This window comes from Nicotiana tomentosiformis, chromosome 10 (assembly GCF_000390325.3).
Source record: "Nicotiana tomentosiformis chromosome 10, ASM39032v3, whole genome shotgun sequence".
Lineage (NCBI taxonomy): Eukaryota > Viridiplantae > Streptophyta > Magnoliopsida > Solanales > Solanaceae > Nicotiana > Nicotiana tomentosiformis.
Genome location: NC_090821.1, coordinates 62,381,907 through 62,405,567, shown reverse-complemented (window position 1 = coordinate 62,405,567; position 23,661 = coordinate 62,381,907). Strand labels below are relative to the sequence as shown.

Genomic DNA, 23,661 nt, shown 5'->3' with positions numbered 1-23,661 from the left:
GCCTTGGTAGCTCGACGCTGAAGCTTTATTAAACCTCCTCGAAAAAGGCGAGGATGGTACAATCGGATGAGATGATCGAGGGTAAAAAACATCCCCTCGATTTTGTTTACAAAGTATCAGATCAAAATAACGATCCGCCAAATAGAAGGGTGGATCTGACCTAGGGTTATTAGGTATTTACAACAAAAATCTATGATAACACGATCGAGGGGACCTAACGTGAAACGGGTAAGTGCACACACTTAAATATCCTTTCACGTGAGTGGTAATATCCTCTTCGAGAGACGGTACTACCACTTCTTTGTTTCCCCAGTTACAATCCTTTTTATCTGCTCGATATACCTCATCGAACAAATATATCTTGATACTTGCTCGAATCGGCCGGAAACCGACAAACCTTTGTCGAGTTTGAAATCGGAGGTAAGAACACACACCGCCGGAACGCACTCCTCAGGCCGTGGATCCACCAGTATTTTATCGGCGACGGATTGGGAAGAAGAAGAATTTTCTTTTTGAAGAACGGTTTTTGATGTCTTCACCATTGTTGGATTTAAAGAAAGTAACGAAGATTTGGTGGTTTATAAGAAGGATACTGCAGAAAAGAATCACAAATCTGCGAATGAACTCAGATGAAACGGAAAGGAACTTAAAAAATTTGGAGGATTGAAGATGGAAAAATGATAATTTGTAAAAAAAAAGGGGGCTATTTATCGGTTAAAGCAATGGCAGTTCAATATCAGCGGTGGCCGACCACCGCCTGACACGCATTAAATGCCTCGATAAGCTAAACCGACAGGACAACTATCACGTACGTCATGGTCAAGCTCGATGCAAACGTCAATGCATGCCCAATCGAGCCATTGAAAAATCATATCGTTTCTCACCACATCCTTCCCGAGAAACGAGGGGACTATCTGTATACGGTCGAAATTGATTTCGGCCTTTATACGATATCGAGACGGGCTCCGAAGATGGTACGAATGAACTTCAGATTGTAGGTATAGGTCAAACATCGAGTTCGAAGTCATTATCGAGCTCGGGTCTGAATCGAACTATGATGAGATGTTATGGAATCGAGTTTAAGGGGCAGAGGCCGACCGATACTGAGCTCGAGTCATTACCAGATCCTGAGTTGGTATCGAGCTTAAGTCCACATCGAGCTCTTAAAAACAACATCGACCAACACCAAGTCCGATCAGGCTCGAGCTTACAGACAAAAGCCGTTACAAATGCACTAAGAGAGAGAATTTGGGCGAAAATTAAGGAAAAGCTAATTTATCATGAGTTCTTCACTATGTATTTTTAATTATATTTAGAGTAGGATCTTCCACTATAAAGGGCATGGTTACATTTTCGTAGAGTCAAGTTTTTCATGCTCACACTGTAACAAAGACATCATACACTCCTATATTGAAGAATTATTTCTCTAAGTTTCATACATTGATTCATCTTGCTTTGTCCTAAAAATCATCTTCTTTCCAACTTTGTTTACTTTGCATTCATTGCAATCCGTATTTGATATTTCTATTTATCACTAAGATTTGTATTAAGCTATACCACATATCTTTAGAACTACGTATAAATTTAACTCTATCCGTTTTTTCGGGTAAACATTCTCCAATCCTAGAAGCACTTTTTTTCAAAAAAATGTTTTTTTTTCAAAGTTGAGGTGTTTGACCAAGCTTTTGGAAAAAAAATAAGTTCGTTTGGGGAGAAGTAGAAGCAGTTTTGAAAAAGCAGAAAAAAGTAGCTTCTCCTCCAAAGGCGCTTTTTTGAAAGCACTTTTGAGAAAAATACACTTAGAAACAGTTTTTAAAAGCTTGGCCAAACACTAATTGTTGTTCAGAAGTGATTTTCAAATTAATTAGCCAAACACAAATTATTTTTCATCGAAAGTATTTTTGAGAAAAACACTTCTCAAAATAAGTCGATTTTTGCAGCTTGGCCAAACAGGCTATTAGTTGTTGTATACTTTATATTTGACAATTTTAAGAATTAAAAATAGAACTTGCAAACTGTATTAAAAATCTTCAAGTTTAAGGTACTATCTAATGAAATTTAAGGCTCTTAAGCTTTTGAAGTTTTTTTTCCCCTGATATCTGTCTTAATAGCTCTTACTTTCTTTTATGTTTAAAATTTAAATTTAAATTTTTATTTAAGACTTTAAGTGTTTAGTAATCTATTCTATAGATTTTTATTTATTTATAAATTACAAGTTTATTAATAATCAAATAAAAATTACATTGTACAAGTTTTATAATATTTACAAAAGAGGGAAAAAAAATCAGAAATAGCCTGATCTACAACTATAAAATAAAAATTAACCATAGTTGTAAAAATAGTCAATAATGGCTATTTTTGTCTAAATTTTATCTTCACATTAACTAGTGCCTACTTTTCAATAATTTTACAAACACAAGGTTATTTTTCAACTACAAAACTGGTCAGCTCATGCTATTTGCACTAAAAAGTTGAAAAACTTCTATGGTGTAACTAACTTATAAATATGCACTTTAAAATAATTATATTTTATAGCAGATCTTTGTATTTTATAGTAGAAACACAATTCCAGTGTGTTCTCCTCTGCCTTCAATTTCTTTGCCTCCTTCTCCTCAGCCTTCAATCTTCTCCACCACTCCTCCATCAACTCATCCAAACTCATGTCCTCTTCCTCAGCCTTGAATTTTGTTTTTTCTTGAATCAATTCAATCTCCAATTCCACATTGATGAAGTTTTGAAGGTTCAAAGTTGAACTTGGATTTGAGAAATTAAAATAATTTCGGACTGGATGTGGTTCCAAAAGTTTGAGAAAATCTTGGGGAACTTATATCTCAAATATAGGAGGATTTGCTGCAAATTTGATGTATGTAAAGTGTATGTTAAGGAATACAGTTGATACAACTTTTCTATCAAAACTGTATTTACTGATACAACCATTATGTTAAATTTTTTGGACCGGGTGTGGTTCTAAAAGTTCGAAAACATCTTGGGAAGCTTATATCTCAAATTTATGATGATTTGATGCAAATTTGATGTAGTTTTGGATAAATTTCAGAATAAAATTCGAGTGTATACAAAGTGTACGTGAACAAATACAATTGATATAACGTTTATTATTAAAACTGCATTCATTGATACAATCATTAGTGCGAATAAATACAATTCATATAGCTTTTCATCAAAATCATATTAATTGATATAACTATTATGCGCGAACGAATGCAGCTAGCTAAATTTGAGTTCGACTGTATGTGTTTGATGCAACGAAAAGTGATATGCAAAATTAAAACAAGCGCCTAGCAATATAACTGTTGCTACGAATAGTAATAATTATTAATACACTAGCTGTGTTTGGCAAATAGCTACTAAATTATGGTAGTTTCTAAATGTTTTCCAAATAAATTATACCAAACTAGCATACCAAACTAACCGGTGTTAGGTATACATTAAAACACAACTAAACTCATTTTCGTACCAAAAAGTCTTATATTAGCGGTAAAACTTTTCCCGACAAAAAATGACTCCATATCCAAAGTTCAAATCTAAGACCTCTAACTAAGGATAAATGTTTACTTACCACTCTACTACAAATTCACAACCCTTATTGGTTGCACATCAAGCTTGTAATAATATATACAGGGATAAAAAAGAAAACTGATAAGTAAGATGCATGACAAAAAATTAGTTGCTTAGATTGCATGACAAATGAAGCTTCTCAATTGTTATATTTTATTTACATTTGTCCTCTTATTGTGATCTGTTGTAATTTCTTTAATATATTTATTATTATTGTAAATAAATTGTTTGAAACCAAATCTTACTGGATACTTGCAAAGATTTTTTTTTCTTTTTCTTTTTTAAACCCCTCCACATTAGGAGGATTTATAGTGTTTCCATACTTTTCCTCCAATGTGACTCGAACCCACGACCTTTCTATTCCGGATAGCAAGAGCCTAGTTTCATTAGAAAGGCAGAATAAGAAAGTAGTTGATTGGGGAGAAGTAGGGGTGTACATAAGAAATCGATAAATTCCATCAAACCGATAATTTGAGTTAAATCGAAAAAAAAAACTTGACTATAGTTTGGTTTGACATTGGAAAAAATAATCCAACCATAACTGGTTTAGTTTGGTTTTAACTAAAAATATTCAAAGCGAAATCAAACTAACCCGACATTATATGTATACAAGTTTTAAAATATTTTATACATAAAAATATTTATTGTAATTTAATTTATATATATATTGTTTAAACTTTTTCATAGTCCTCTGTTTTAACATATTATTTCAAGCTTGGACTTTTAAATGTTCTATAGTCCATACGTGTTAGTAACTCTAATAAAACTCAAAGCAAAATCAAATCAATACTTTATTAACAAAAGAAATTCCATTCAATTCTAGGAACGACAATAGTGTTGGATATCTATTTTTTTTAGTTGTACGTTGGTTTACATTAGATAGTGAAAATGCATATATAACTTAGTATTTTTTTTATTTAGTCATGTAATTAATATTGAGAAATTACATAATAATACAGTCCACAATCTAACCTTGCAACCGCATGACCCAGATATAAGTTTCAAATATGTAGCCCAACATCAGCTGGCAGAGATCCGAAAAATAACCTTAATGTTTTTTTTTTTTGGCACAATTATTTTATTTTTTTCCATTCTTCTTCTTCTTCTTCCCCAAGTTTATATATTCCTATTACAACTATAAAAACGTAAAAAAAAAAAAAAAAAAAAGACCTAAATCTCTTCTTCTCCAAGTTCTAAATAGACAAATTTGCTCGAGAGTTCTTGTCACGACCCAAACTAACACTCCGTAAGGTATCGTGATGGCACCTAGTCTTTACGACTAGGTAAGCCTAAAATTGCGGAAAATATAAAGAAAATACAATATTTTAAAGATAAACAATATATTTTTAAATAGCCAAGAGTAGTACCACTCGTCATATATAAAATAATTTTCCAAGACCCGGAATATCACTAAGTCACAAGCTGCTATAATCTATGTAACTTTATACAAAAGTCTGAAGATAATAAAGAAAGTCTCTAGGCGAGGGAGTAGAAGGGGACTCCGAAGATCTGCGGACGCAAGCAGAAGTACCTTGAAGTCTCCTAGAATCAGCATCACGCGCTAACCCCAAGGCTGATAGCTCGTACCTCGATCTGCACACGAAAAACATGTGCAGGAAAGGGTATGAGTATAACACAATGGTACCCAATAAGTGCCAAACCTAACCTCGATCGAGTAGTGACGAGGTCAGGTCAAGGCCCTACCGGAGTAAATATAATAAATTAAATAGTAAAAGATATAAGTAAACTTTACGGTAACACGATTAAAGAAATTCTCGAAAATTTATCAGTCAAGGAAGCCCTCGGCTCAGAACAAGGTAAACATAGTGGGGAATCTTTCGGGATACCGTCCCGTAGTTTCAAATGAATATGCAGTACATGGGGGATCTCCCGGGATATGTTCGTAGTCCCAAAGTAAATATGCAGTGCTGTGGGATCTCCCGGAATACGTCCGTAGTCCCAAAGTAAATATGCAGTAGTCCCAAAGTAAATATGCAGTACATGGGGATCTCCCGGAATACGTCCGTAGTCCCAAAGTGAATATGTAGTACATGGGGATCTTCTGGAATACGTCCGTAGTCCCAATTTAAATACGCAACGCAAGATGAAATGACATGTATGGCATCGAGTTATACAGTTTATACTGGACACAGATAAGGCAAATAAGGCCTTAACTAAACATGACGCACAGAATGTCAATTAGGCAGTTAAAACACGTAAGCATGCTTCGCTAGTCTAAGTTTCACAATTAAACGTATTAGTGCAATTTAATAAGGAAAATAATTTATGATTTAGAAAGGAAAAACGGAATTTTTGCAATAATAGCACGTGTACGTACTCGTCACCTCACGTACACGGCGTCCACACATCTATTAATATCAAACACCTTAAGGGAAAAGTCCCCAATATAAGGTTAGACAAGCCACTTATCTCGAACCGCTCAAATCAACTCGATATCACGTTCTTGCCACGAGAATCCGACTCCAAATAGCCCGAATCTATTCAAAACAGTACAATATCATCAATACGCGCTAATGGAATAAATTCCACAAGAAAAACTATAAAAATTAGGCCAAAACCCGTAATTGGCTCAAACCCGACCCCCGGGCCCAGGTCTCGAAACTCGACAAAATTCACGAAACTAGAAAGCTCATTCACTCACGAGTCTAACCATACCAAATTTACTAAAATCCGACACCAAATGGTCCTCCAATCCACAATTCAAACTTCCAAATCTCTAGCCTCCAACTTTCAATTTCCACCTTAAATACACATTAACTAGGTGGGAAAATACATGTCAAGGCAAGATTATTGACTAAAAATAAGCACAAGAAACTTACCTCAAGAAATGCAGCGAAAATGCTCTCAAAAATCGCCCTAACCCGCGTTTGCAAAGTAAAAAATGATAAAAATTGCGAAGCCCTTCGGTTTTAATCAATGCCCAGGTATTTCCGCACCTGCGGAACCTGGGATCTTATCTATGGGTGCGCTTGTGCGAAAAACATGCGCATCTGCGCAACTCACTTTCCCCCTCTGCCTTCGCACCTGCGACGAAAGGGCCGCATCTGCGCGCTCGCGCCTGCGGACATCCCTTCCGCATCTTGCGCATTTGCGGGCATCGCAGATGCGGAACTTCCTCGCACCTGCGACCCCAGGCCAACTCTCGACTTCTCGCATCTACGCTTCCATCTCCGTATGTGCGGCTCGCGCACATGCGGTCTCTTTTTCGCAGGTGCGAAAACACCAGAACCAGCAAAGATTAGAAATTCCTCTAAGTCCAAGCTTTCACCCGTTAAGCATCCGAAACGCACCCGAGGCCTCCGGGAGCTCAACCAAATATACTAACCAATCCTAAAATACTATATGAATTTAGTAGAGCCTTTAAACCACATCAAACAACACCAAAATCATGAATTAAGCACGGATTCAAGCCTAAAAATTTAAAATCTTCTAAATTCTATAACCGATGCCGAACCACATCAAATCTAGTCCGAATGACCTTAAATTTTACACACATGTCACAAATGACATTACGAACCTACAATCACTTTCGGAATTCCATTCCGAGCTTGATATCAAAATTTACACTATTGGCCGAAATCGTCGAAAAACTAACTTTCACCAATTCAAGCCTAAATCTACTACAGACTTCCAAAACATATTTCGGATGCGCTCCCAACCCCAAAATCACTCAACAGAGCTAACAGAGTCGACGGAATTCCATTCTGGATCCGTCTTCACACAGTTCCGACTACGGTCCAAACTCTAAGGCTTAAACTCACAACTAGGGACTAAGTGTCCCAAAGCTCCCCGAATTTCATAACCAAACACTCCGGCAAATCCCAAAAGCAGAAACAAATACGGGGAAAGCAGATATTAGTGGATCGGGGCTCAAATTCTCAAAACTACCGGTCGAGTCATTACATCCTCCCTCTCTTAAAACAATCGTTCGTCCTCGAACGAGTGTAAAGACATACATGAAACTGTGAAAATATGAGGGTACTGGCTGCCCATATCCTGCTAGGTCTCCCAAGTCGCCTCCTCGACCGGCTGACCTCTCCACTAGACCTTTACTGAAGCAATATTCTTTGATCTGAGCTTTCTGACCTGCCTGTCCAAAATGGCTACTGGCTCCTCAACATAAGATAGATCTTTGTCCAACTAGACTGAGCTGAAATCCAATACATGAGTCGGATCACCGTGATACTTCCAGAGCATAGACACGTGGAATACCGGGTGAACTCCTGCTAGGTTGGGAGGCAAGGCAAGCTCGTAAGTAACCTCCCCAACTCGCCGCAATATCTCAAAAGGACCAATGAGCCTCGGGCTCAGCTTGACCTTCTTCCCGAACCTCATGACACCCTTTATAGGCGATACCCGAAGCAAGACCCGCTCACCAACCATAAATGCCAAATCACGAACCTTTCGGTCCGCATAACTCTTCTGCCTGGACTGGGTTGTGCGAAGTCTCTCCTGAATCACCTTATCCAGGGCATCCTGGACCAAGTCTGTACCCAATAGTCGGGCCTCGCCCGGCTCAAACCATCCCACTGGGGACCGGCACCGCCTACCATACAAAGCCTCATACGGTACCATATGAATGCTGGACTAGTAACTGTTGTTGTAGGCAAACTCTGCAAGTGGCAAATATTGGTCCCATGACCCTCCGAACTCCATCACATAGGCACAGGGCATATCCTCAAGAATCTGAATCGTGCGTTCAGACTGCCCGTCCGTCTGAGGGTGAAAGGTTGTGCTCAGCTCCACCCTAGTACCCAACTACTGTTGTACGGCTCTCCAAAATCGGGATGTGAACTGTGTACCTCTGTCTGAAATGATGGATACTGGAATACCATGAAGGCGGACAATCTCTCTGATATAAATCTCAGCCAATCTCTCCGAAGAGTATGTAGTCAACACTGGAATGAAATGGGCTAACTTGGTTAGCCGATCCACGATCACCCAAATAGCATCGAACTTTCTCAAAGTCCGAGGGAGTCCAACCACAAAGTCCATGGTGATCCGCTCCCACTTCCACTCTAGGATCTCTAACCTCTGAAGTAATTAACCCGGTCTCTGATGCTCATATTTAACCTGCTGACAGTTGAGACACTTGGCCACAAACCCACCTATATCCCATTTCATTCTTCTCCACCAATAGTGCTGCCTCAAGTCCGGGTACATCTTCGCGGCACCCGGATGAATGGAGTACCGCGAGCTATGGGCCTCCTCAAGAATCAACTCCCGAAGCCCATCTACATTGGGCACACAGATCCGGCCTTGCATCCACATCACACAGTCATCACCAATAGTCACATCTATGGCATCACCTCGCCGAACCCTGTCCTGAAGAACTAGAAGATGAGGATCATTATACTGGCGCTCTCTGATACGGTCATAAAGAGAAGACCGAGCAACCACACAAGCTAATACCCGGCTAGGCTCTGAAATATCCAATCTCACCAACTGGATGGATAAAGCCTGAACATCCAAGGTTAAGGGCCTCTCAGCTGCCGGAAGATATGCCAAACTCCGCAAACTCTCTGCCCGACGACTCAAGGCATCGGCCACTACATTGGCCTTCCTCGGGTGGTACAATATAGTGATATCATAGTCTTTAAGTAGTTCCAACCACCTCCGCTGACGCAAATTAAGGTCCTTCTGCCTGGAAAAGTACTGTAAACTCCGGTGGTTAGTGTAAATATCACAGGGAACACCGTACAAATAATGATGCCAGATCTTCAGGGCGTGAACAATAGCTGATAACTCGAGATCATGAATCGGATAATTCTTCTCATGCACCTTCAACTGTCTAGACGCTTAGGCAATCACCCTACCGTCCTGCATCAATACCGCTCCAAGGCCAATCCTCGAGGCATCACAATAGACAGTGTAGGACCCCGAACCTATAGGCAATACTAATACTGGGGCTGTAGTCAAAGCTGTCTTGAGCTTCTGAAAGCTCTCCTCACACTCCTCGGTCCACCTGAACGGAGCACCCTTCTAGTTCAGCCTGGTCATAGGTGCTGCAATGGATGAAAATCCCTCTACAAAGCGACGGTAATACCCCGCAAAACCAAGAAAACTCCAGATCTCCGTAGAGGAGGACGGCCTGGGCCAACTCTGCATTGCTTCAATCTTCTTCGGATCCACCTGGATCCCCTCGTTCGATACTATATAACCCAAGAATGCCACTGAGTCTAACCAAAACTCACACTTTGAAAATTTTGCATACAACTTCTTTTCTCTTAAGGTCTGAAGTGCAGTCCTCAGGTGCTGCTCATGATCTTCCCGAGACCGGGAATATACCAGGATGTCGTCAATAAACACAATGACGAAGGAATCAAGATAAGACCGGAACACATTGTGCATCAAATGAATAAAGGTTGCTGGGGCATTGGTCAGCCCAAATGACATGACAAGAAACTCATAGTGACTATATCTGGTCCTGAAAGCAGTCTTCGGGATGTCCGACTCCCGAATCTTCAACTAATGATAGCCAGAACGCAAATCGATCTTGGAAAACACCCTGGCACCCTGTAACTGATCAAATAAATCATCGATGCGAGGCAAATGATACTTGTTCTTCACTGTAACCTTGTTCAACTGCCGATAATCAATACACATACGCATAGAACCATACTTCTTCTTCACAAAAAAGACCGGAGCACCCTAAGGTGATACACTGGGTCTGATGAAACCCTTATCAAGCAACTCCTTCAACTGCTCCTTTAACTCCTTCAACTCAGGAGGAGCCATACAGTGGGGAGGAATAGAAATGGACTGAGTGCCTGGCAACAAATCAATGCCAAAATCAATATCTCTGTCGGGCGGCATGCCCGGAAGATCAGCTGGAAACACATCTGGAAAGTCCCTCACTACTGGAACTGACTCGACTGTAGAGGTATCAATACTGACATCTCTCACATAGGCCAAATACGCATCACACCCCTTCACAACCATTCGCTGAGCCTTAAGAAATGAAATGACCCTGCGGGGAGTATACTCTAAGGTACCTCTCCACTCTAATCTCGGCAAGCCTGGCATAGCCAGCGTCACAGTCTTAGCGTGACAATCAAGAATAGCATAATGAGGCAACAACCAGTCCATGCCCAAGATAACATCAAAATCTACTATACTGAGTAATAACAAATCGACTCTGGTCTCAAAACCACTAAGAGCAATCAAACACGACCGATATACGCGGTCTAAAATGAGAGAATCTCCCACGAGAGTAGATACATAAACATGGGAACTCAAAGAATCCCGAGATATCCCTAAATGTGGAGCAAAATAAGAAGACACATACGAATACGTAGAGCCTGGGTCAAATAATACTGATGCATCCCTATGATAGACAAGGACAATACATATGATGACTGAATCTAAAGCAACGGCCTCTGAACGAGCTGGAAGGGCATAGTACCAGGCCTGGCCTCCCCCTCTAGGGTAACCTCGACCTCCCTGACCTCCACCTCGAGCTGGCTGAGGAGGTGGGTAGCGACTGGTGCTGGAAGAATGGTCGGAGGACCCGATGGAGCACGTAGAGGCTGATAAGTCTGTGGAGGTGCACCCTTCCTGGCCCTGGGGAAATCTCTAACCAGGTGACGAGTGTCACCACACTCAAAACAACCTCTCAGAGGACGCAAAGGCTGGGACTAACTCGAGCCTGTATTGCTGGACTAGCCGGTAATAGCACCTCGAGTAGGAGGCATACTGGATACTGGTGGTACATAATATGGCTCCTGAGGTCTAGGAGGAGCTGTAACACCGCTGGCTACTGGAAGAGCTGAATGAACATGGCGACTCACAAAACCCCTACCATAGCGTGCTGCTGGCGCACGCGCTCCTGAATAATGACCAGTCTTTCGAGACCTCTTGGCCTCTCTCTCCTCTCTGTCCCGGGCGAACATGCCCTCCATCCTCCTGGCAATGCTTACTGCCTGCTGATAAGGGATGTCCATCTCCAACTCCCTGGCCATACTGGTCCGAATACTGGGGTGGAGTCCCTCAATGAAGCGACGAACCCTTTCTCTGACTGTAGCAACCAGAGCCGGTGCATGGCGAGCTAACCCACTGAAACAGACTGCATACTCCAACACAGTCATAGAACCCTGACGTATCTGCTCAAACTCTGCGTGTCAAGCATCCCTGAGGCTCTGAGGAACATACTCACGCAAGAACATCTCTGAAAACTGAGTCCAAGTGAGTGAGGCTGCCTCATCTGGACTACTCAGCTCATAGGTACGCCACCACTGATATGCTGCTCCCCTCAGCTGGAAAGCGGTGAAAGAAACCCCACTTGTCTCCACAATGCCTATAGTGCGGAGAATACGATGACACTCCTCAAGAAAACCCAGAGCATCATCTGAAGCTAGTCCGCTGAAAGTAAGTAGGTGGTACTTCTTGTACCTTTCAAGTCTGAGCTTCTCTGTCTCAGAAGCAGCTACCCTGATCTCATGCTGAACCGGAGCCACTGGAGGCATAGGAATATACTCTGGGGCCTGGTCAACCTGGACCCTCTGCTCAGGAGTGCGGGCTGCAGGAGTCTGTGTCCCTCCCCCGGCCTGAGATGTAGCGGGAGCTATCGGAAAGAGTCTAGCGTGAGCCAGAGTGCTGAACATGCTCAAGAACTGAGCTAAAGTCTCCTGGAGGGCTGGAGTAGTAATAGGGATCTCCGGTGCTGGCCCTCCAACTGGAGCTGCTGGGGGCTCCTCTGACGTAGCTCTCGCAGGTGCTCGGGTTGCACTGCGCGGTCGTCCTCTACCCCGACCCCGGCCTCTAGCGGCTCTGGTAAGGGGCTCGGGTGCCTGATCGTTGGTCCTCCCATTGCGGGTCCTCACTATCTATGAGAAAGAATAGAATAGAATCTTAGATTATTATTTTTTGGTGTCAATAACTCGCACGATAAGGAAATCAAAGAAATATGATTGTTCCTAACAGTTACATAGCCTGCCGAAGATAAGTACGGACGTCTCCGCACCGATCCGCGAGACTCTAATAAATCGGCTTGTGACTCGCGACTCCTACGAACCTAGTGCTCTAATACCAACTTATCACGACCCAAACTAACCCTTCGTAAGGTGTCGTGATGGCACCTAGTCTTTACGACTAAGTAAGCCTAATATTGCGAAAAATATAAAGAAAACACAACATTTTAAAGATAAAATAGCATATTTTTAAATAGCCAAGAGTAGTACTACTCGGCATATATAAAATAATTTTTCAAGACCCGGAATATCACTAAGTCACAAGCTGCTATAATCTATGTAGCTCTATACAAAAGTCTGAAGATAATAAAGAAAGTCTCTAGGCGAGGGAGTAGAAGGGGACTCCGAAGATCTGCGGACGCAAGCAGAAGTACCTTGAAGTCTCCTAGAATCAGCATCACGCGCTAACTCCAAGGCTGATAGCTCGTACCTGGATCTGCACACGAAAAACATGTGCAGGAAAGGGTATGAGTACAACACAATGGTACCCAATAAGTGCCAAGCCTAACCTCGATCGAGTAGTGACGAGGTCAGGTCAAGGCCCTACCGGAGTAAATATAATAAATTAAATAGTAAAAGATATAAGTAAACTTTACGGTAACACGATTAAAGAAATTCTTGAAAATTTATCAGTCAAGGGAGCCCTCGGCTCAGAACAAGGTAAACATAGTGGGGAATCTTTCGGGATACCGTTCCGTAGTTTCAAATGAATATGCAGTACATGGGGGATCTCCCGGGATATGTTCGTAGTCCCAAAGTAAATATGCAGTGCTGTGGGATCTCCCGGAATACGTCCGTAGTCCCAAAGTAAATATGCAGTACATGGGGATCTCCCGGAATACGTCCGTAGTCCCAAAATAAATATGCAGTACATGGGGATCTCCCGGAATACGTCTGTAGTCCCAAAGTAAATATGCAGTACAGGGGGATCTCCCGGAATACGTCCGTAGTCCAAATTTAAATACGCAACGCAAGATGAAATAACATGTATGGCATCGAGTTATATAGTTTATACTGGATACAGATAAGGCAAATAAGGCCTTAACTAAACATGACGCACAGAATGTCAATTAGGCAGTTAAAACACGTAAGCATGCTTCGCTAGTCTAAGTTTCATAATTAAACGTATTAGTGCAATTTAATAAGGAAAATAATTTATGATTTAGAAAGGAAAAACGGAATTTTTGCAATAATAGCCCGTGTACGTACTCGTCACCTCACGTACACGGCACCCACACATCAATTAATATCAAACACCTTAAGGGAAAAGTCCCCAACATAAGGTTAGACAAGCCACTTACCTCGAGCCGCTCAAATCAACTCGATATCACGTTCTTGCCACGAGAATCCGACTCCAAATAGCCCGAATCTATTCAAAATAGTACAATACCATCAATACGCGCTAATGGAATGAATCCCACAAGAAAAACTACAAAAATTAGGCCAAAACCCGTAATTGGCTCAAATCCGGCCCCCGGGCCCAGGTCTCGAAACCCGACAAAATTCACGAAACTAGAAAGCTCATTCACTCACGAGTCTAACCATATCAAATTTACTAAAATCCGACACTAAATGGTCCTCCAATCCACAATTCAAACTTCCAAATCTCTAGCCTCCAACTTCCAATTTCCACCTTAAATACACATTAACTAAGTGGAAAAATACATGGCAAGGCAAGATTATTGACCAAAAATAAGCACAAGGAACTTACCTCAAGAAATGCATCGAAAATGCTCTCAAAAAGCGTCCTAACCCGCGTTTGCAAAGTAAAAAATGATAAAAATTGCGAAGCCCTTCGGTTTTAATCAATGCCTAGGTATTTCCGCACCTGCGGAACCTGGGCTCTCACCTACGGGTGTGCTTGTGCGAAAAACGTGCGCATCTGCGCAACTCACTTTCCCCCTCTGCCTTCGCACCTGCGACGAAAGGGCCGCACCTGCGCGCTCGCGCCTGCGGACATCCCTTCCGCTTCTGCGCATCTTGCGCATTTGCGGGCATCGCAGATGCGGAACTTCCTCGCACCTGCGACCCGAGGCCAACTCTCGACTTCTCGCATCTACGCTTCCATCTCCGCATGTGCGGCTCGCGCACATGCGATCTCTTTTTCGCAGGTGCGAAAACACCTGAACCAGCAAAGATTAGAAATTTCTCTAAGTCCAAGCTTTCACCCGTTAAGCATCCGAAACGCACCCGAGGCCCCCGGGACCTCAACCAAATATACTAACCAATCCTAAAACACCATACGAATTTAGTCGAGCCTTTAAATCATATCAAACAACACCAAAATCATGAATTAAGCACGGATTCAAGCCTAAAAATTTAAAATTTTCTAAATTCTACAACCGACGCCGAACCATATCAAATCTAGTCCGAATGACCTTAAATTTTACACACAGGTCACAAATGACATTACGAACCTACAACCACTTTTGGAATTCCATTCCGAGCTTGATATCAAAATTTTCACTATTGGCCGAAATCGTCGAAAAACTAACTTTCACCAATTCAAACCTAAATCTACTACAGACTTCCAAAACATATTCCGGACGCGCTCCCAGCCCCAAAATCACTCAACAGAGCTAACAGAGTCGACGGAATTCCATTCTGGATCCGTCTTCACACAGTTCCGACTACGGTCCAAACTCTAAGGCTTAAACTCACAACTAGGGACTAAGTGTCCCAAAACTCCCCGAATTCCATAACCAAACACTCCGGCAAATCCCAAAAGCATAAACAAATATTGGGAAAGCAGATATTAGGGAATTGGGGCACAAATTCTCAAAATGACCGTCCAGGTCGTTACAGTTCTTGATTTGGCAGAAAAATCAACAAGGAAAGAAAAATCTGGAAATTCATGATTTGACAAAGAAATGAACAGAAATTTGACTTTATACATAGATTGTTCGAGAAAAAGTAAGAAAAATACAAAAAAATCATTTTTAGTTTTAACTGCATATGTAGTACATATACAGAGTACATGTATAATGATGTATAACTTTGTATAAACTTGTATATAGAATATATAATTATGTATACCAGTATTTCGCTGGCACATAAAAGCAAAATCAGTGTTAACAAAAAAGATAGAGGATACGAAGTAAAAACAAAAAGGGAAATCTAAATAAAATGTACCCAAAACAAAAGCAAAAGAGAAATACGACAAAATAAAAAATCAAAAACATGCAACAAAACTAAAATTACTAAAGTGTACGAGGAACTTACTTCAAAAAATAAAGATCAATGTTGTATAACAATATTTTTACATCCAATATACAATATTATACAACATTATACTCTTATTTTAATTTTGTATAATATCATATAATATTGTATAATGATGCATAACGTTGTATACAAAAACTGGATTTCATCTTCAACTAGTATGGTTCCCAAAACCACTGTTAATCAAACCCAATCAACCCAGCACTCAGGGTTCATATCACTACAAGCTCTTACAACAATTTTTAACTTAACCCAATCACTTTAGAGTTAGATTTTTCAAATCTAAGTTTAACTTAGAGCTTCAAAGCTCCTTCAATGGAGTTTCGAATATGGCGACAACAAAACTTCAACTTTAAATTTGGACACCTATTAATCAAGATTCAACTATTTGAGATATATAAATATTTAGGAAGATTAAGCAACTTAGTAAATAAAATATTTTAAATCAAGTTTGATATCTATAAATATTCAGATCTATGTGAGTTAAAAAAGAGAAAGAAAAGAGAAAGCAGAGAGAGACGAGTGGAGAGTATCTTGAGTGTGCTCGGAATAAAGAAGGAAGAAAATAAAGAAACCCTAGAAGTGTGTTATGGGCCAAAGGCTGAATTTTTTGTTCCAGAACCTAGGCCAAAACGGGTAAGGACTTCAAACTTGGGCCACTTGCGGTTGGGCTGTTGGGCCAAGTGACAAGGGGCGTAATTCTTTCAGTAGTATTTAGTACTTATCAGTCATACTTATTTTAGCATGACTTAGTCCAATGCCATAACTCTATCTTATATTATTTTGTGTTATTTTCTTGAGTAACACCTTGTATTGTTGTAGCCTACTATACAAAATAAATTTTGGAGTACAAGTTATATATTTTGTACTATGGATATTTTACCGGATAAAAATTCGAGAAAAATCGAGATTGAAAATCCTGACTGTTGTTAGTTTTGATTTGTTTTATAAATTTAAAAACCCAACATAATTGATTTAGTTTGGTAATTGAAAAATGCGAAGCAATACCACATATATACACCCCTAGTTAAAAGCACTATGCTGGTTTTCCTTTTCTTGTTTTGAGCTGTAAATATTCTCAAAATTTTTTATTTACCAAAAAAAATAAAAATATGTTGAAACAATTGTTATGATAAATTCAAAATACGACCCCATATTTACCTTGCAGAAACCCTAGCAGCTACTAACCTTACCAGCGGCTCAGTATAAATTCTCCTATACCCATCCCCATTCCAAAACCCTCGAATCCAAGAGAAGGCACTGCAGATGGGTAAAGTGAAAGGAAAACATCGTCTGGACAAGTATTACTACCTAGCTAGAGAATGCAGATACCGTTCAAGAGCTGCATTTAAGCTTATCCAGCTCAATTCCAAATTCTCCTTCCTCCATGCATCTCAATCGGTTCTCGACCTTTGTGCCGCTCCCGGCAGTTGGATGCAGGTCGCCGTTAAGAAAGTACCCGTCGGCAGCCTTGTTGTAGGCGTAGACATTGTTCCCATTAGGCCAATTCGAGGTGCAATTGCTGTACAAGAAGATATTACTACTCCAAAGTGCAAATCAACCATTAAAAGGATCATGGCTGAAAAGGGTGTTAGAGGGTTTGATTTGGTCCTCCATGATGGGTCCCCCAATATTGGTGGAGCTTGGGCTATGGAAGCTACTCAGCAGAATGCTTTGGTGATTGATTCTGTTAAACTTGCTGCTGATCTCTTAGCTCCTAATGGGACTTTTGTTACTAAGGTACCTATGTATGTAGGTTTTCATTAGTGGAATATATGATTATTATATTCGTATGGATCTTATCAAGATCATTTCTTTTTACTTACTCTGTAGTTGGTTCTCCTTTTTTTATTTGGTTGTCGGATGCTTGCTTTTTGTTGGGCTTCCTACTTAGTATATTAGTATAAAATATGTGAGTAATATATTTGTCTTTTATTGCCGGGTTGCTTTACTACTTAAATAAGCACACATGCGATATGTAAACATGATTATAATATGAAGTCTTAATTATTTTAATATCATATTGGATGTTATCAAAATTTGATTTGTGGTATCTTTGTAACTTTCTGACTCCTTTTTGGCAAATAATTTCTGTTCTTTGTCTTTTTTCTTGTGGGGTTGGTGGAGGGAAGCTGGTTGTCTAGTTTTTTTTACCTAGTATTGATCTGTCTCTCTGAGTACACAACTTGTGTGTTGTGTCCTATTATTCTGGGGATGGGTGCAGGGAAGCTTTATTATGTTATTTGTCTATGTATTTTGGGTGGGTTGGGAATATGGAAAATTATGGATTATAGTATCTAGTTTGTTACTTTAGTATTCTGTGATACACACACGTGTTGTTTGTCCTGATGGGTGGGGAGGCGAGAAGCTGTTAGTTGTAAAGTTAATATTTTCTTGTTGACCTTTGTACTGTTATTCCATCCGTTTGATGCTACTGCTGCACAGAAAATTGAGACCAAAATTGTTTAGCATACTGATCTACTGTCTGATTTTAGGTGTTTAGATCTCAAGACTATACTGCTGTTCTTTACTGTCTAAGACAGGTATATTCCAATATTTAATTCCACTTTTAGGGTTTAAATGGATCAAATGAATAATCACCTTTGCATTTGATTGACAGCTTTTTGAGAAGGTTGAGGTAGACAAACCTTTAGCAAGTCGTTCGGAATCTGCAGAAATATATATTATTGGTCTCAAATATAAGGCTCCTGCTAAGATTGACCCTCGCATTCTTGATATAAAGCACCTCTTTCAGGGGGGTAAAGAACCTCCTAAGGTACTGAATTTTTTCATTTTGAATCCCCCCTCCCCCCCCGTATCTCATTGGCAATTGTAGTAAAGACATCTTGTATGTGTGCTTATCAATAAAAAAAAATTTAATGACCCTGTGTATGTTTAAATAGGTGGTCGATGTACTAAGAGGGACGAAGCAGAAGAGACACCGTGATGGGTAATCATCTCTCTAAAATGTATTTTATGCTTGTGCACATTGGCCTTAGTTAATGAGAAAGACTTCCAATTGGTCGTTGTCAGAACAAATGTGATTCATCTAGAGACTTCTAGGATGCTTTAAACCCCCAGACAGAGTTGAAAAAGTAGTGGTGCTGTCTTCTTGTAGCAGAGGACAGATTCTCTCTTTTTCACAGTCAAATGCCTCCTTTATTTGGCTTTCTTGTGTTTTAGTTCAATTTGATCTGATGATCTGCTATGAACTTGTAATCTTAATTAATTTTGTCTTGTTATCCTATTTGCATTAACATGCGCATTTGCTTCTATAGCTATATCCAAGTAAAACCAATATTGCAGGTATGAAGATGGGGAGACACTCTTAAGAAAGGTCTGCTCTGCTGCCGATTTTGTGTGGTCCGATATCAAGAGCCTTGGTTCAGTTACTTCAATAATGTTTGATGATCCTGCTTCTTTGCCATTGAGAAATCATCCTCTGACGACAGAAGAGGTATAACTGATCACTGTTGGCTTTTGTATTTGTCAGAAGCATCCTTTGTAGTCTTTATTCTATCTGTTGCCTTACAGTTTGATGTTTATGGACCAGGTTAAAACACTATGTGAGGACTTGCGTATTCTGGGACAGCAAGACCTCAAACATCTTTCAAAGTAAGAAACAAGAAACTTCTTAGATTTTGGTCTTCACATTTGAAAAGCATGTCTTAGACCTGTTAATCGAATCTGATCGATTTAGGTTGTTACTATCCAATAAGAGGGAACACAACCTTTTTCTTATAAGTTCTGCATAAATATCCTTTCATTCCTTTGCCCTTATAGGTGGCGTATGCTTATGAGGAAAGCTTTGGCTCCTTCAGAGAAAACTAGTAATGCAAAAGCAGTAGATGAGTGTGAGAGTGAGGAGGATGAAGATAAAAGACTTGAAAAAGAAATGGAGGAGCTGAAGGGTACCGCACTGAGAAAGAAGAAAAGAGAAAAAAGGCTTCTAGCTAAAAGACAAGCCAAGGTCAATGCATATGCTTTACATGTCTCTTTCCAATTTTTGTGTTGGTATCCATTTTCTACGCAAAGTTCAGAATGCGTAACATAGGTCATTGTGTGACTCTTGAATTGTGATAGTTGAGTTTAGGATAATCCCAGAGAGAACAAATAAACCCAAAGTGTGAATTCTACTTATATACGTTTTTTTTGTTTGAATGGATTTGGTTTTATTGGTTTCAGTGCATCTTATATATTGCCCCCTCAAGCATCTATTTCAGTATCCATTGCACTCTATTCGAAGCACATCTTCTCTCATGCAGATAATTTGTCTTCCAAGGCTTCTAGCAGCTTTGCCCCCCTCCCATTTCTCCCCCTTCACACTTTTTGGTCTGTAATAAAAAAGCAGTCGTGACAGTCCATTGGTATTTTGCTTTTCAAATCTATATTCTGTATCGGTGCTACCACTTGAACTCAGTTTTTTTCTGAATCTAATATGCATATCTTGAAAATCTTTTGGTTCATCCTCGTGAAGATATTGAAACTTTGACCATCATTTGTGTTTGTATTCCTTATTTTATCGCTAGCTTACTTTCCCTCCCTTCGTTAAATTGTCAGGGCAAAGCACGCGACGCGTTGGGGATGCAGTCAGATGCAACTGAAGATGGTTATGTTGATCAGGAGCTGTTTTCCCTAACATTGATCAAGGTATGCCCACCTCACTCTTCTTACTTTGTTACTTAATAGTAACTGCAAACCTTACTCAGATTAAGAAAGCCTTTTTACTCGAAGTTGCCTTTGTGAAGTCAGTCATTCCTTCCTTCAGGGAATTGCTCAGTTGTGTATATAAGAAAAATACAGATTAATGTCCTGGTTAAAAAGTTATGGTCTGTCTGGTTCCTGGAACTTTTCTCTTTGGTATCCATGTCATAATTTTGGTATTAGATTTCAAGTTTCCAGTTTTGCAATTATTATTCAACATCCTGCAGTCAAATATGCTCAACTATTGAATTAACACCAGTGAAAGTAAAGGTGATATACTTCCTCTTTCAGTCAGAGGGAATAAATTTGGAGTAACCACCCCTTGAAAACTCGTTTTATAGGTTCACCCCCGGCCCCCCAAACCGCCTTACCCACCACCTTTGAGAATGAAAGCAGTAGTGTTCATAATGTAGATCTACATTAGATCCCAAGTGGAGGGTAGACCTGCTTATACATGTTAGCACTTTTCTTTGTCTATTATCCTTATTTCACATCCAGTAGTGGTCTAGCATGAATTAACTCATCATTTAGTTTTCATCTTTTTCTTTTTTTATTTTAATTTGCTGTTAAGCTGAGTGTCTGTCCCACATATTTCAGTGCAAGAGAGGTGTAGCAGCTGTTGATGACAATGAATGTGATGATGAAACTGCTGGAGTAAATAGTGAGGATGATGAAAATGATCTGGAAGCCCTGGAGAATGCATCTAGCGATGTGGACTCTGAAGAAGAACGCAGAATGTACCTGACTGTTTTACTGGCTCTATTTCTGAAAATGATTATTTGATTGATTGTGTACCACTGCTGAAACTCGTTCATAAATTTTCAGACGCGATGATGAAATAGAGAGGTTGCTTGAGGACCACAATGAAAGGTATGTGGATCGAGAGGAAAGAAAAACAAAGCGGAGAAAGCAATCCAGAGTATCTTACTTGGATGATGGTAAACTCTTGCAGGTATAATAATTAGTTAGCTCAAACTGGCAAATAAAAACTATATTTAGTGTCGATGTCTATCTCTTCACACTTCTACTTTGTCAACTTTGTCTAATCTCTGCAAACCTAAATGACATTTTTTTGTGTGGGTTTGATGATTAAATTTTTGTTGTTGAAAAAACAAAGAAACAAATGAGATACAATTTTGAATTGGACGGGTTGGGTTGTTTAGTTAATGTTGATCCAACCCATTTTGACCCAAGCAAACCTTGGGTGGGTGGGTCAATGACACATTTGATGACCCAGACCATCTTCACTGTTTATATTTTGCCTCAACCTGCCCAGCCGGCATGGCACTCGTACTGCTGTAGGTTTCTAGTTTTCTTTCAGCACCCAAACACTATTATTATGATTCTTTTATTGAACCAATTCATTTGTCTTTGTGGCTTCAACCAAATTGTCTTTTTTTGGTTTAAACAATAAGTTACTAGGATTGAGATTCTTTACTGTATGCCAGGCTGGTGATGAAGATGGTAGGACTCATTCTGCTCAAGATACTGAGTTTGATAAGGGAGAGGATGAAGTGAATCCTCTAGTCATACCTCTAGAAACCGCTCCAACTCAAGACGAGGTTGTAAAAACATGGTTTACTCAAGATGTTTTTGTTGAACCAGCAGAGCAAGATTTGTTGGACAAGTATAATGGCGACAATGAAATGCTAATAGGCCGAGTAGGAGAAAGTGTTCCAAATTCTAAGACACAGACTAATGAAGAGTTGGTCCAAATCCCAGCATCTGAGACAGTAGAAGATTTTGAGATTGTTCCTGCACCACCTACAGATTCAAGTGATTCCTCGTCTGATGAGTCAGATGAATTTGGTGACGGTAGCGATAAAAAGGCTGAAATAGTGGCTACAGCAAAGAAGCTGATTTTGAAAAGGCAGAGAGAGGAAATGATGGATGATGGTTACAATAAGTATATGTTTGACGATGAGGGTTTGCCAAAGTGGTTCGTGGACGAGGAGCAGAAGCATCGACAGCCAATAAAACCAGTGACGAAAGAGGAAGTTGCTGCAATGAGAGCTCAGTTTAAAGCAATCAATGCTCGTCCTGCAAAGAAGGTAGCAGAAGCCAAAGCACGAAAGAAAAGGGCTGCTCAGAGAAAGCTAGAGAAGATTTGGAAGAAAGCTAACTCGATATCAGACCATGCAGATATTTCTGATCGCTCAAAGACAAGAATGATCGAACAGATTTACAAGAAGGCAACACCTAAAACACCAGGAAAAAAATATGTAGTGGCAAAGAGGGGTGTTCAAGTGAAGGTTGGCAAGGGGAAAGTTCTTGTTGATCGACGAATGAAGAAGGATGCAAGAAGGCATGGAATGAGCAAGCAGGGCCCGAAGAAGGGAGTACAAAAACTGAAAGGTCGACGGAAGGCTTCAACAACAGGCAAGAACGGGAAGTTGATATAAACAAAACTGGAATCTTGAGGATCTTGAAATATAAATTAACTCGAAAAATGTTCTTTTAAGCAGCTCGTTGCTAATTATTATAGTGTTTAGCGTAAAAACTAACATCAAGGAAATTTTAAATGTAACGTTAAAATCCCATGCATTATACTCTCCTTTTTGCTTTTATTAATGGCATGGTAATCTTATTGTTTAATCTCCTTAAAATCAAGGTTATTATTCTCAGTCTTTTCGAGCTAAATGTTGACTAGGTTGTAAAATGAATGTAATATTTTGTAAAATCGCATATTATAATGCGGTAAGTTAAATGGCCAACCTGTAATGTGTATCTGGTTTATGATTGTACGTTATTCTGCGGGCATAGTATATCTTTCATATAATCTTGTCAAAATACAGTTAATTGATGCCAATATTCTTGAAGAAGCAATTTTGTTGTTTGATAGTTTTGGATACAGTAACAGAAGAAAAATTGTTTGGTTTATGCACAGAGTGGATTACAAAGGAGATAGTAGAATACTGGTAAAATGATACTGTATAGTAGCCGTAAAGATAATAGTTGAAGAAATGTATAAAATTTGTATATATATACACTCTATATGTTATGTATAAAATTATACAAATTTTATATACTTTTTCGGCTACTAGATGTAAATAGTTTCTGGCACAGGTTAAAAGTGATAATACCCTGCACCACAGGTCCATGCAATTTTCCAATTATATATAATGTCCTTTGGGGTTTGCTTTTGAGATACATGAGGATTATAATACAT

General features: G+C 39.7%; 1 protein-coding gene across 1 annotated transcript; it reads left to right on the top strand.

Moving 5' to 3' along the window:
- Positions 1-16,955: 16,955 nt before the first annotated feature.
- Positions 16,956-23,087, top strand: LOC104098005 (adoMet-dependent rRNA methyltransferase spb1-like). The gene is made up of 11 exons (XM_009604648.4): positions 16,956-17,528; positions 18,284-18,331; positions 18,409-18,564; positions 18,692-18,738; positions 19,095-19,245; positions 19,342-19,403; positions 19,572-19,758; positions 20,349-20,438; positions 21,090-21,229; positions 21,318-21,444; positions 21,941-23,087. The coding sequence occupies exons 1-11, from the start codon at positions 17,055-17,057 to the stop codon at positions 22,892-22,894; spliced, it is 2,436 nt and encodes an 811-aa protein (XP_009602943.1). The 5' UTR covers positions 16,956-17,054; the 3' UTR covers positions 22,895-23,087.
- The last annotated feature ends 574 nt before the right edge of the window (positions 23,088-23,661 follow it).

Coding starts and splice junctions, on each gene's coding strand:
- LOC104098005 (XM_009604648.4), top strand. CDS start 17,055: ATGGGTAAAGTGAAAGGAAAACATCGTCTGGACAAGTATTACTACCTA. Junction 19,246..19,341: donor ATCCTCTGACGACAGAAGAG/GTATAACTGATC, acceptor TTTATGGACCAG/GTTAAAACACTATGTGAGGA. Junction 19,404..19,571: donor GACCTCAAACATCTTTCAAA/GTAAGAAACAAG, acceptor TTGCCCTTATAG/GTGGCGTATGCTTATGAGGA.